A 12,024-nucleotide genomic window follows, 5' to 3' on the forward strand; every position below is an offset into this window, starting at 1 on the left:
ATTATTTTAGTTACTTTATGTTCTTTGTTGTGTATGTCTGTTTTCGATGTCTAGTCTTTGTCCCAAGGATTACATTCTTTTGGTTACCTCTAGAACCTTGGTTCCCTTGCTTACTCTTTGGATTATCTCATTTCTTCAATTGATATACATGTATTGAAATAGGGGAAACACACTTTACCTGCAGAAAAAAAGAGATATATCACGTTTCTTTATGTAAGACCCGATTTCTCTTATTCTTAAAATGCTTGAAGATTTAACAATTTTTCATCTCCAACATTTGTGTACAATTCATAAATTTTGTAACCTCTTCCCTGCAATTTTGACCACTACAGAAAGTACTACAATAAATCAATATCCGATTATCTAACATTCTCAAGAAAGCACTTTTATACTTAAAAAAGCAATTATCACATGTTTTTTTTTTCAATATAGAAATCCGTTTTTACAGATAACCAACGAGTAAAATCTTACATCCATTACAATCAGGCTTAACTATGGAGTAAATCGACTATATCATTAAAGCTTTAATTATGCTTGTTACTCTATAATCAATATGAAAAGCGTAACATTGTAAAAGGTGATAAATACCAAGTTAATATATAAACATAGTTTTTTATCATTATTATATTCTATTTTAGTAATACAGTCAAGATGTTGCCGAATAATGGGTATGTTCTCTATAAAGTATGCATTCAATCAAACTTCTTATCATATTTTAATAATATCAACAGAATTTCTAAAACAAAAATATGTGTTGTTATGATGTAGTACTAATAGTGAGTCATTAGTTGTACCAAAGTACAAAGAAGCTATACGTTATGATGATCTACTGAGTTTGTTTTTTGGTTTTTGTTGGATTTTTTTTAGGTATTTGCACATAATTCAGAAAACTCCCTTCATATTAAAAACAAATTGCACTTCCTGTCTTTGTGTGTAGATAATGCACAAGATTCACTACTTTATCCAGGACATGTGTGCTTATTTTAATTTGAATTATTGTACACAGTTTTGTTCACTGTGCATTTGTGTATTTGGTCATGGAGAATGTCAAACAAAAATATACTCCTAGTGATACATCCTTTAAGGAAGCGAAACGCTTTTATGAAAATTGAAAAGTACAAAATTTAAATCATTTTAGAAAATGTTAAACGTCTGCTCATATATTTATATTGAAATATTTTCCATAACTACAACCTATACGATTCAGTATGTTTCTTTCTATCTTTTTTTCGAAAATGAATGTCGTGTCCATGTTCAATTACAATTTATCTTTTCGATTGCAGCTGCATTTATTGAAAACCATGATTTAAAAATGACATCTTTTTCACATCACTTTTGACTTGCTGACAGAAAATAGCTGGTGCGATATTTGAAGCACACCTGTACACAGATAGCATGGAGCCAGTAATATCTCACTCACCTGGAAGATAAAAAGTCAATTTAACAGTTATTATTACGACCCGTAACCGTAAAATGGGTTTCGCGTCTGGGTGGGTTTTACTAAAGTGGGTTGTCATACAACATATTATCTGCCAATCATTTCAATATTATTCTACTTCACAGTGAAGTACTGAATTAATTATTAATTTTCCTTCGCGCGTGGAAATTGACCAATAACTATCCAAATGAATGCTGGGGCGTGGAATATTAGCTTTTGCAGACGATGTGTTCGCGTGTTACTTGTTTTAGGGGTTAAGTAGTTTAAGCTACATTGCAGTCTGGTTGGGATCTTAAAGGGAAGTGTTTTGTGTACCATTACGACGTGGCACGTGTCTGGTACTCTTGTAGTATGCCAAGATAAGGCCGGTCTGACGCCAGCAAACAGTATGGATCTGCATTGGATATTGATATTTTTTGTTCTGCTTATGCTGCATCTGTGTTTCTGCCAAAAGGTAAATACAATAATTCTATGTTAAAAACATGGTTTTTAATTGATACAGAATATTTTAGAAATTGGAATCTGAAGACAGAAGCTGCTTCCGACGAAATCATGACACGCGAAAATGTAATTCAAAATGTTATCTATTATACACACAAATAAAGCAAAAGTTCATGAAACGAATATACGCGAATTGGTTATATTTCTTAAAATCTGATTTATTCTAGTTACTTTGTTATGTTTCACCTCTGAATTATGTAAGATACTGTGTTAACTATTTGTAAAGTATAGTTCAACTTAAGAATCGTGCCGAACAGAAATAAAGGTGATAAGTCGAAACTTTTTTCCACCACCTGAAATATTAAGTAAAGTAACATGGTAAGAATTATGCAAATTCTGTAATATGTGATACAGCCTCAAAAAGAGATAATTCACATTGAAAATTCAATGCTTTCTATTGTACTTTGTAGTTATTTACAAAGTTATTTTCCTTAATTTTGGATTCTACAGTATATTCTATATAATACATATCTCTTATGAACAAGGGTTGTATGAAAAGCCACATGTTAATTCATGTTTACTTAAACATTTTAAACAAAATATCAAAAAATTAAAAAAAAACAAACTTTCCAACCATGTTTCACAATTTGCATGATTCTTACCTGGATTTCTACTTAAATAAAGTAACATTTTTTATTTAAATAAAAAAAAAAAAACAATAAAAATTGTAACTAATGTTGGGAAAGTAATTAGTAAGACAAACTAGCTTGATTCTTACAAAAATATTTCCTTTAAGCTTCTTTTTTTTCACTACAGACCACGTTATAACGACTTATTATTTATTATCAATACTTGTATTGCTAATTTGGTATATTGGATGGTTGTACAATAAAAAGAAAGATGACAAAGAACAGTCTCTTGATAGGCTCCTATATTTAAATGTAAACATTTTTGTGTTCGTTTCTTAGTGGACTTCGAAATAACTGATTTCTTTTTCAGGTACAAGTGCCATCTTTTAGAAAGCTTAAACTAAATTATCCAGGACACAAGCATTATGGTGGGCTTTATTCACACAGGAAACTCAAAGACATGATTGGATATAACGAAACATTGCCATTCCATGACACTAGTGCCATAAGATTATCATACTCATTAAATAAAATTGGAGGCAATCATTCATTGGGTAGGAATCTCATAAGGCTTTCTACATCAGGAAAGGACAGTTTTACAGGACGATTGGGATTCCAGTACGTTTATAATCCAATTGCTTTTGGACCATATTTTGCAGACAAGTATGGCTACCCTAGTGTTTCAGTTCTTCATGACACTGATCCAATTGCAACGAAAAAGAGATTCTATGGAAAGCAAGGGATATTGGAAATAATAACATACACGAAGAGAGGGAATTTACCGAAAGGACATATAGCATTGTGGGATTGTGATCATGTTCATCAGGCTAAAGACTGGGTATCCAAACACCACCTGATAACTGTTCAGTTCTGGCAATCACCAGGTATGTATATATCATATCTATAAACAGATCTATATAATACATGTACATTAAAAAAACGGAAATACTTATACAATAGTACAACTGTTACAATTGTCAATATCTATTTCTGAATAAATATGTTTCCAATATGACTCTGTCGAGTTATTATTTGAAAAAAAAAAGATCATCAACATAAATTCGGAGACACATTGCGCATAGTGTGCTAAGCCGGTACGATACGTCAACTTATATATGATGTGTCTCGCACTTCTTTTAAGAATCCTAACTTAAGCTTCATTGGGAAAGATCGGAAAATTGTAGACATTTAATAATAATTTATTAATTTTGTGCCAGATTTTAGGTATAAAATTATCCATTTGGAACAACGTATTTCAACAGAAAAGCATAAACTATTACGTCAACCATTTTCATATAGATCATGGTTAAAAAGCATCCGTAAGATGTCAATCTTTTTCTTTATAAAATACAAACAGTTTTGTAAAAGAGGCTTTAATCCCAGTTTCTTTAATGTAAGTTTGTTAAAGTATTTCTAAATAGTATGTGCCTTTACTTTTAGATTCTAGCTGTCCGCCCATAGCAACAAAGTTGAAACCGGTACCATTTGATGTCCCACGGGTAGATACTATTAGATACCTGAAGGCAAGATTACAAAAACAACGACTTTTAACAATGAAAAAGAAAGGAAAAACATATAAAAAGATAGTGTTTAATAATGAAGTGCTAAAGTAAAAGTATCCAGTTTTTTGGATATTAAAATTCAAATCGACAAACCAGTGCTCAAACCAATTGTGTTCCTTTTAACAATGTGTTCTATTTGTATAAAGTCTCAGCGACGTTTTGTTTACATTATCAATGATATGAAATTGTTGAAGCTTACTGGACGTAATATTTACATTTAATTTGACAATAAATGTGCGTCTTTTACATTTTCTTAAAGGAATCAAATGTTAAGGACGGTCGTTTTCGATGGCATGCAATGTTACTTTATTCTTGTTATTTACTTGTTATTATGTTATTGTTATATAATTAAAATAAATGAAGTATTTTATATCATATCTTAAAGCTTAAGTTCTGTTTCTTGTTTACACATACAGGTAAGGGTATCCTTGAGTTACGAGAAAATATTAACCATGTTCAAAGCTTTAGATAAAGAAGTCTAAAATGATATATTTCATTCATTTCTTGAGGTTTGTGATCCATGATTTATGCGCCCTGATGCTATTTAGTCCATTAAAAGCACACAGCAAACACTCACTTGACAGTAATGGCGTTTACCCAACCGGTGCACATGGTCCATACTCTCAGTTTTAAGTGGAGTCCAGGTTGCTCATTTATTCTTTACTTTCTGTGTGTATAACTTTCGTTTGATTAGTTTGTATTATTCATGGCTTTTGTCTGCTGTTTTGGTTTAGTCTTTGTCTATGCATTAATATTCTGGTTCACTTTTTATCACGATCTCTTTGCTTTAACTATAAATGATGTTTACTAAGATAAATCATAGACGTATATTCTGAAATACACGTTAAATATCTTTAGCACCATCTTAGTGTCAAAAATGATGTTAGCAAACACTTTTAAGTTGGTCAACCACGAAATGGAAGTCTTTTAACATCTCTACTTAAAATCACGGCTGTAAAAAATAACATTAAATTAAATATGTGTTGTACCAGTAAAATGCCAGGTGAAATGTGGTGTGAAAGTGAAGATTAATTCCTATATCGTCATAAAATATAAATTTTAAAATTCACAACCTCAAATAAGAGGAAAAAAAATCAAAAGATCTGTAAATTTAGAAAGTAAACAAAACCTACGGTGTCGTATTTAAGAAAGTGAAACCTTTTCAAATTTAAGTTTAGAAATAAACTATTTTATTACCTTTATGAGAAAAGGAAACTGGACTATGACAGTGTTCAGAATAGAAGAGTAGAGTACCAATGGTGCCATATTGTATTTTTGTACATCCGTTCCAAATCTTAAACAGTTATAGTCAAGAGGCTCTCAAGAGCCTGAATCGCTCACTTAGCTTAACAGTTTTAAAATTTAATACATGCAAAACCTAAGTATGATCAAACACGTTTGACCAATTTTGCACAGATGATATTGGTCATGATACTGAACATTTAAACATTAATGATTCTACTTTCTGAATTCATGGCACAATCAGGACATTATTCACCTCACCCTATTGGCAATTGCATAGTGTTAAAGATGCTGTATCTGAAAAATAAGTCCAATGCAATCAAAGATGATTGCAGAGGCCCGTATTTCCTGAGTCGAGAAAGTAACTAACTACTGTGAGACCCACTACCTTTACCGTTTGTTCATTTGCTTTTTTTGTCATGCCATCATTGTCTTATAAATGTTCAAACACTTGCGCAGAAGTATATTCGGTGTTTCAAAGTGAAGTTCTTTTACATATATATACCATACTCAGTACACAACTCTGCCTACATAAATACGCAAATTACCACAGTACACTTTAAAGAGCTTCGCATTTTTTCGCAAATCCATACCTTATCACAGTTTTTCGCAGGTCCATACCTTATCACAGTTTTTTTTAGATTCTGTCTAGTAGGGCTTAACGCTAGAGGAGTAAATATGGCAGCGATTATAAGATCTGTGGAGGAGATTGATAAATGCCAGTTTTGTTCAATTAATTCAACCTCAGTCGTTAGTTTTGTTAAATTGTCTATTCTACAGTCGTTAGGTTTGTTCAATTGTCTTTACCTCAGTCGTTAGTTTTGCACAATTGTCTTAATCTCAGTCGTTGGTTTTGTTCAATTGTCTTAACCTCAGTCGTTAGTTTTTTTTCAATTGTCTTAACCTCAGTCGTTAGTTTTGTACAATTATCTTAATCTCAGTCGTTAGTTTTGTTTTAATTGTCTTAACCTCAGTCGTTAGTTTTGTACAATTGTCTTAATCTCAGTCGTTGGTTTTGTTCCATTATCTTAACCTCAGTCGTTAGTTTCGTTATATTATATTTTCCGCAGTCGATAGTTTTGTTCAATTATCTTTACCGCAGTCGTTAGTTTTGTTCAATTGTTTTAACCTCAGTTGTTAGTTTTGTACAACTGTCTAAATCTCAGTCGTTAGTTTTGTTCAATTGTCTTAACCTCAACCTTAGTCTTAGTTTCGTTATATTTTGCGCTGTCGTTAGTTTTGTTCAATTATCTTTACCTCAGTCGTAAGTTTTGTTCAATTGTCTACTTCATTCGTCAATTTTGTTTAATTATCTTCACGTCAGTCGTTAGTTTTGTACATTAACGTCTGTACTTCTGTACTCAGTGTGTCCACAGATACATATACACAGCAGATTCAAGCACCTGTCCACAGTGAGGAGATGTTGTTTTTGGTCGGTAATATTAAGCTTAACTTTTGAGAAGTCTCCTCGTTCTGTTTACTTTGATTGTATAGCTCTGTTGGATCCTTTCGGTAGACTACTGTTGTGTGCCTTTCTTCCACTTACGTCTATTCATCTTTCTATTTTTATACTGCAGAATTCGAATTAACACTATTTTAACTTAGTTAAATATTGATTAAAATGAATTTTCCTCAAAATACCGAACCCATACCGAACCTTTGATTACAAGTAATGGAACGTTATATAGGCCAACAGACGACTTGTATAATACGGATATGCTTTGTTTTTACCCTTAAACATCTGTTTTAAGAAATAAAATTTGTTCAACTATTCTTAATATTTATTCGCGATATAAAGAACACCTCATTTGTTCAGTTTTTTCGGTATCTGTACCATACTTTATCAGAAGGTCTTTAATTTTAAATTTGACGGATATTATCCACAATAGGGCGTTTTATCACACAGTTTACAGAATTACGTGAAGTGCTATTTCCGCTGTTGAATGACTCTACAGATAAAGAAAACTCTCATAAATAGGCAGGTGCAACGATTGTGTACAAACAGTTTAAATTACGAGTGCACGATAAGATATTGAAATATTGTTTTGAAAGTTTAAATATGGTGTTTTCAGCCATATTTAATAGACACACGCTTATTGATATCTCTGCACGAACCACAATGTGCTCAAGTTATACAACATATTGGCGAACACCTGCAGTAAAATTATTTTATATTTGGTAACACGGTGCAGAATTATGCAATATATAGTCTATTTTATTAACGACGTTCCCACTGATTTCTACCGCCGACAATATCGTGCGTTAATGAACGTAGTTGTTACAAACTATGTGAAGCTGGAACGGCTTGAATGGCCGCACAGTTGAGTAAAACTTTCGTTATTGAAAGAATGATTCCCTGCGTTCTAGTGTAATATTTAAATTTTCCAACTTACTGCATTTCAGTGGCGGACAACAGTCCGGAGGTTTTATTCCCCCTCATTTTGAAGGAATATTTTGTTAATGTGTGCAAAATGTGGACAAACATGAGCAGATAATAGCCCGGAGCACCCTTTTTGGAATCCCACTGGCACCCACTCCTTTTCAATATCGCTTGACCCGACCCTGATCTTGTTAAGACTATTTACGAGAAGAATTGTCGGATGGTTTTATTACAGTCCCCACCATGTTTATAATATTTTAATTTTTTTTAATCAAAAATTGTCATTTTTATCTGTCAGTGCATGGTTTTGCATGGATACCTTCTTAATTTACCTGTATTTCTTCACTACTCACAAATGTTTTCAGTCTAAATTTCCATCTTTTTATATCGCGTGGTTTCGGCAAATGAAATATGCCATGAGATTTTCAGCTTGACAGGAATATGAGACATTAATCCCGTGTTAGACCTGCGGTAATGGACGTGGATCAGAAAATGTATTGTTTTTATGAATGTAGTTTTCGAATAAGTATCCAATCATCTACGCTGGAATTGAACTTTTTTTAAAAAAAAAAAAAAGATAGGTAATGTGTGAAATTACTATTTCTATGAATTTTGTTAAGATGTGCATTTATGACGTTGATGACGTGACCGATTTGTTGTAGGAAATAAAATAAAACGTTATAAAAAACAAAAATACTTATTTGAGGACACTCCAGTTGAACATATTTTGGGAGATATTTAAAGAAATATTGTCTCATATTCTCTGTCATCGTTCTACATACCCTTAGCCTACACTCGCCTTCATTCTGATCATGTGCGCCTATCCACTGTGAAGATAACCTTAATACGATATAATCAAGATGTCAGAGTGAACACATGTAATAAAACCAAAAATGTAATAATTTAAACCGGAGCTGTATTTTACATTAACATTAGTAAACTTGCATTAAAATACGATTCAGTATTGACCTTTTGGTGTTAAACACAAATGAACTGATCAGTCTTGTGGACTACCCACGGTAAGAAAATATAAAGATAAGGTTTCAATATTCTGAATGACATTCAACTGAGAAATCAGAATTCCGATTTAAAGTTCACTGGTCAATAGGCTGTGACGTTTGAACATGGATAGTGATTGCCCTTACTTCTGACCTCAGCGAAATTTGTTCACTAATTCATGTATATCAAAACAACTGTTAACATAGTCCTCTGCGATCATAAATGGACAATACACTTATCCGTTTGTGGTTGACCTAGGGTGCTTTCAATTTTATTCGTTCCACTTAAACCACAGATTCATGTTTCATTATTGGTTCATACCCAGAGGTCCGTCTCAGTAAACAGACGAACCGAAGGAGAATTAGGGAAAGTTGGTTCAAACCTGTTATTAGAAAACTAGCAAAAACTTTACATGTTGACGTTAATAAAATAAGGACTCGGCACTATGCAATTTTGTTTCCCATTCACCACATTGAAAGTGTAACCAATCGAGCCCAAAATCGAACCATTTTAGGGTTGAACGATTTATTCTATTCAGGAAAGTGTTCGGATTGTAAAGTTTAAAAATGCATTGAAATTGATATGGAAGAACTTCAGAAGACATCTGGTTTGGATAAGTTTCTGGTTTATGAAGATTTCGGTTTAAGAAGAATTTTACTTTTTTTAATTAGCTTTATAACGGGGGCTTGCTCCCACTATAAACTGCGCAGCCGCACTAATATATAACCACGAAAAGGGTGATCCCAGAGTTTGGGGATGCCTTACTTCAACTCAATTGAAAAAAAATAAAACCGAATATATCACTATTTACCGCTCAGTTTACCCACACATGATTGCCATCTGTCATTGTTCTACAAATTCAATGAGCAACTCGGTAGCCGTTTCTAAAAAATCTGACGACACTTACCCTTACGACGCACAAGGTCGTGTCCAATTTTTATTAGAGTTTGGGTTGCTCATTGACGCTAGTATTTTGGTTATTTTAAGTTCTTGTGTGACTATTTTCTTTGTCAAGTTACGGTCTCTAGACCGAGTTCTTTTTGGATTTTTACTCAGTTGCAGTGTGACGTATACCGCTGGTTGAGCAGGACATGCTTATCCTTTATTGTTGAAGTTTATATTGTTAGTGCATTAGTTTTTTGCGTGATATCTTGTTTTCCTTAATTGTATTTTATTCGGTTCACTACATTGTTTATGTAAGATAGTCTTTGTTTTCTTTTTTCACGTTTATGTCATACACTTGGAGTTTCAAGTATCTAAATTGTATCTTTTCGCTGATATCTTTATAAAGCAAGGTCAAAGGGCAAAAATATTTACTATTCTATACTATAATTATTTGATATGTTTCGTAGGCTGGTCCAAGAAGGGAGGAGAAATGTTCGGAAAGTTTGGTTGAACTGTAAATCACTGTTGAGAGCCCCTCTGAAGCCAGATGGCGTGCTCCCTTTTCGGACTCTCAAGACCAACCACTGCAATTCATACCAAACTAATAATATATATCTAACATATGGTGATTCAGAGAAAATACAATCGATGATGTTTTCAAATGATTCATTTTCAACAAGAAACAGGCATAGCTCAATCACTCTGTGTGGTACTTTAAAAAAAACGTACAGATGTGTAACAGAACAACACCTGCATATATTACGCTACCCATAATGACAACAATTTGTCCTCTGGTGTCATCCTGCTGAGCCTCGACTGATATGTTACAGGGGTAATAATGTCTTGACAAAAGGTCAATTATCTCTGTAACAGGGGTAATAATGTCTTGACAATAGGTCAATTTTCTCTGTAACAGGGGTATACATGTTCAACTGTAGAGGAAACATGATGTACGACAAATAGAAAACTGAAACTTGTAGTTAAACGCGACTGTTGATATCCCTCACAGTCGGATAAACTCCATGGAGAATATGTAATTTACATATTGAACGAATGTTTAAGATTGGAAAATAGGCATAGAAGCAATTATATCTTGATAGTTATTCACGAATTCTACGTCAACAGTTCAATTATAGAAATTTAGGACCCTGTGCGATTGTGATTTAAGAGCTAAAGTCTTCTCTAAGATTTACAGTCCGTCCGTCCGCCAGCCCGACATAACAGTTTTCTACACTTAAGTTCTTTAGTTTGAAAATATAGATTTAACATTTGGTTTAGAACTTTTTAAAGAGAAGTTATCAATGATAATTAGAATTATTATTGCTAGACAAGTTAACAAATAATAACAATAATAATAATAAAACATTGGAAATATTCTAGCAAGACCTTCGCAAATCTAATTCATGACACCTTCATTATTGTAAAATAATTCTTACCACATTTAATACATTTTGCAGGACGCATGCGTATTTTAATAATAAAATTTGTTTTAACTAATGCAAAACTTTAAACAGCTTCGAAATGAGTTACTTTTTATCTGTCAAAATATTTTATAATACTTAGAAATTTATCCAACATACTTAGATACACTTCAACGACTTTAAAAATTGTAGTCACTGCTTCTCGGTATTTAAGGGGGTAGGGTGACTACTGGTAGGCTCGGAGTCAGAATGCATACCTTCTGGGTGTTGTTAGTGTGAAAAATTTGGCTCAGCATGTCGGGCGAGTACAACGTCTGTTCAATTGGACAATCATTTTTGCCCTGAAATGCATGAAATATCTGCCACAGGACGTTAAAAAATAACGAATCAATCAATCAATCACTACAGTGGTGTTATATCAAAGAACAGTAGGTTTGAGTATGAAAACCTGGTCTTATAAACAGACCTGCAGGCCTACATTTGATGCCCTTTACCAATGCAAATTTTGAAATGGCTTTTTATTCAAACTGTTTTCCATGCAGCATTGCCTTAGATGTAAAGCTGCTTTTTAGTAAACTATCATATAACTTTTTTTTAGTTTCTTTTGCATGTGATTTTACAAATTTCACCAAACCGTGATGCTATCAAAAATTTTCTCGTTTGTTTCACAATGTGATGTGCAAAATTGATCACGTTTCAATGTTCCGAACATTTAAGCCTTGCAATGGGACAATCAAAGCTTTTTACAGCAAATAATGAAGTTTGAACAGTATATAAAGACGTATAAACAGCATATAGAGAAGAGTGCTGATGTAGAAAAATATACTGCATATACAAATAAAACCACCGCATATAAGGATGAAACCATCGCATATAAAGATGAAACCACCGCATAAGATTAATCCACTGCATACAAAGGTTAATCCACTGCATATAAAGATAAAGCCACCGTATATAAAGGTAAATCCACCGAATATAAAAGTAAAACTACCGCATATGATGGTAAAACCACTACATATGAAGGTAG

The 12,024-nt window shown here is 32.9% G+C and overlaps 1 protein-coding gene across 1 annotated transcript; it reads left to right on the forward strand.

The window, feature by feature from the left end:
* The first annotated feature begins 1,597 nt into the window (after positions 1-1,597).
* On the forward strand, positions 1,598-4,447 carry LOC148620648 (uncharacterized). Its single transcript, XM_088574321.1, has 3 exons — positions 1,598-1,892; positions 2,879-3,392; positions 3,949-4,447. Exons 1-3 carry the CDS (start codon positions 1,827-1,829, stop codon positions 4,119-4,121), a joined length of 753 nt encoding a protein of 250 aa, XP_088430447.1. The 5' UTR covers positions 1,598-1,826; the 3' UTR covers positions 4,122-4,447.
* Positions 4,448-12,024: the final 7,577 nt, after the last annotated feature.

Source organism: Perna viridis, chromosome 3, assembly GCF_037379345.1.
Source record: "Perna viridis isolate PV_CMFRI_1.1 ecotype Kerala chromosome 3, ASM3737934v1, whole genome shotgun sequence".
In the NCBI taxonomy this organism is placed as follows: domain Eukaryota; kingdom Metazoa; phylum Mollusca; class Bivalvia; order Mytilida; family Mytilidae; genus Perna; species Perna viridis.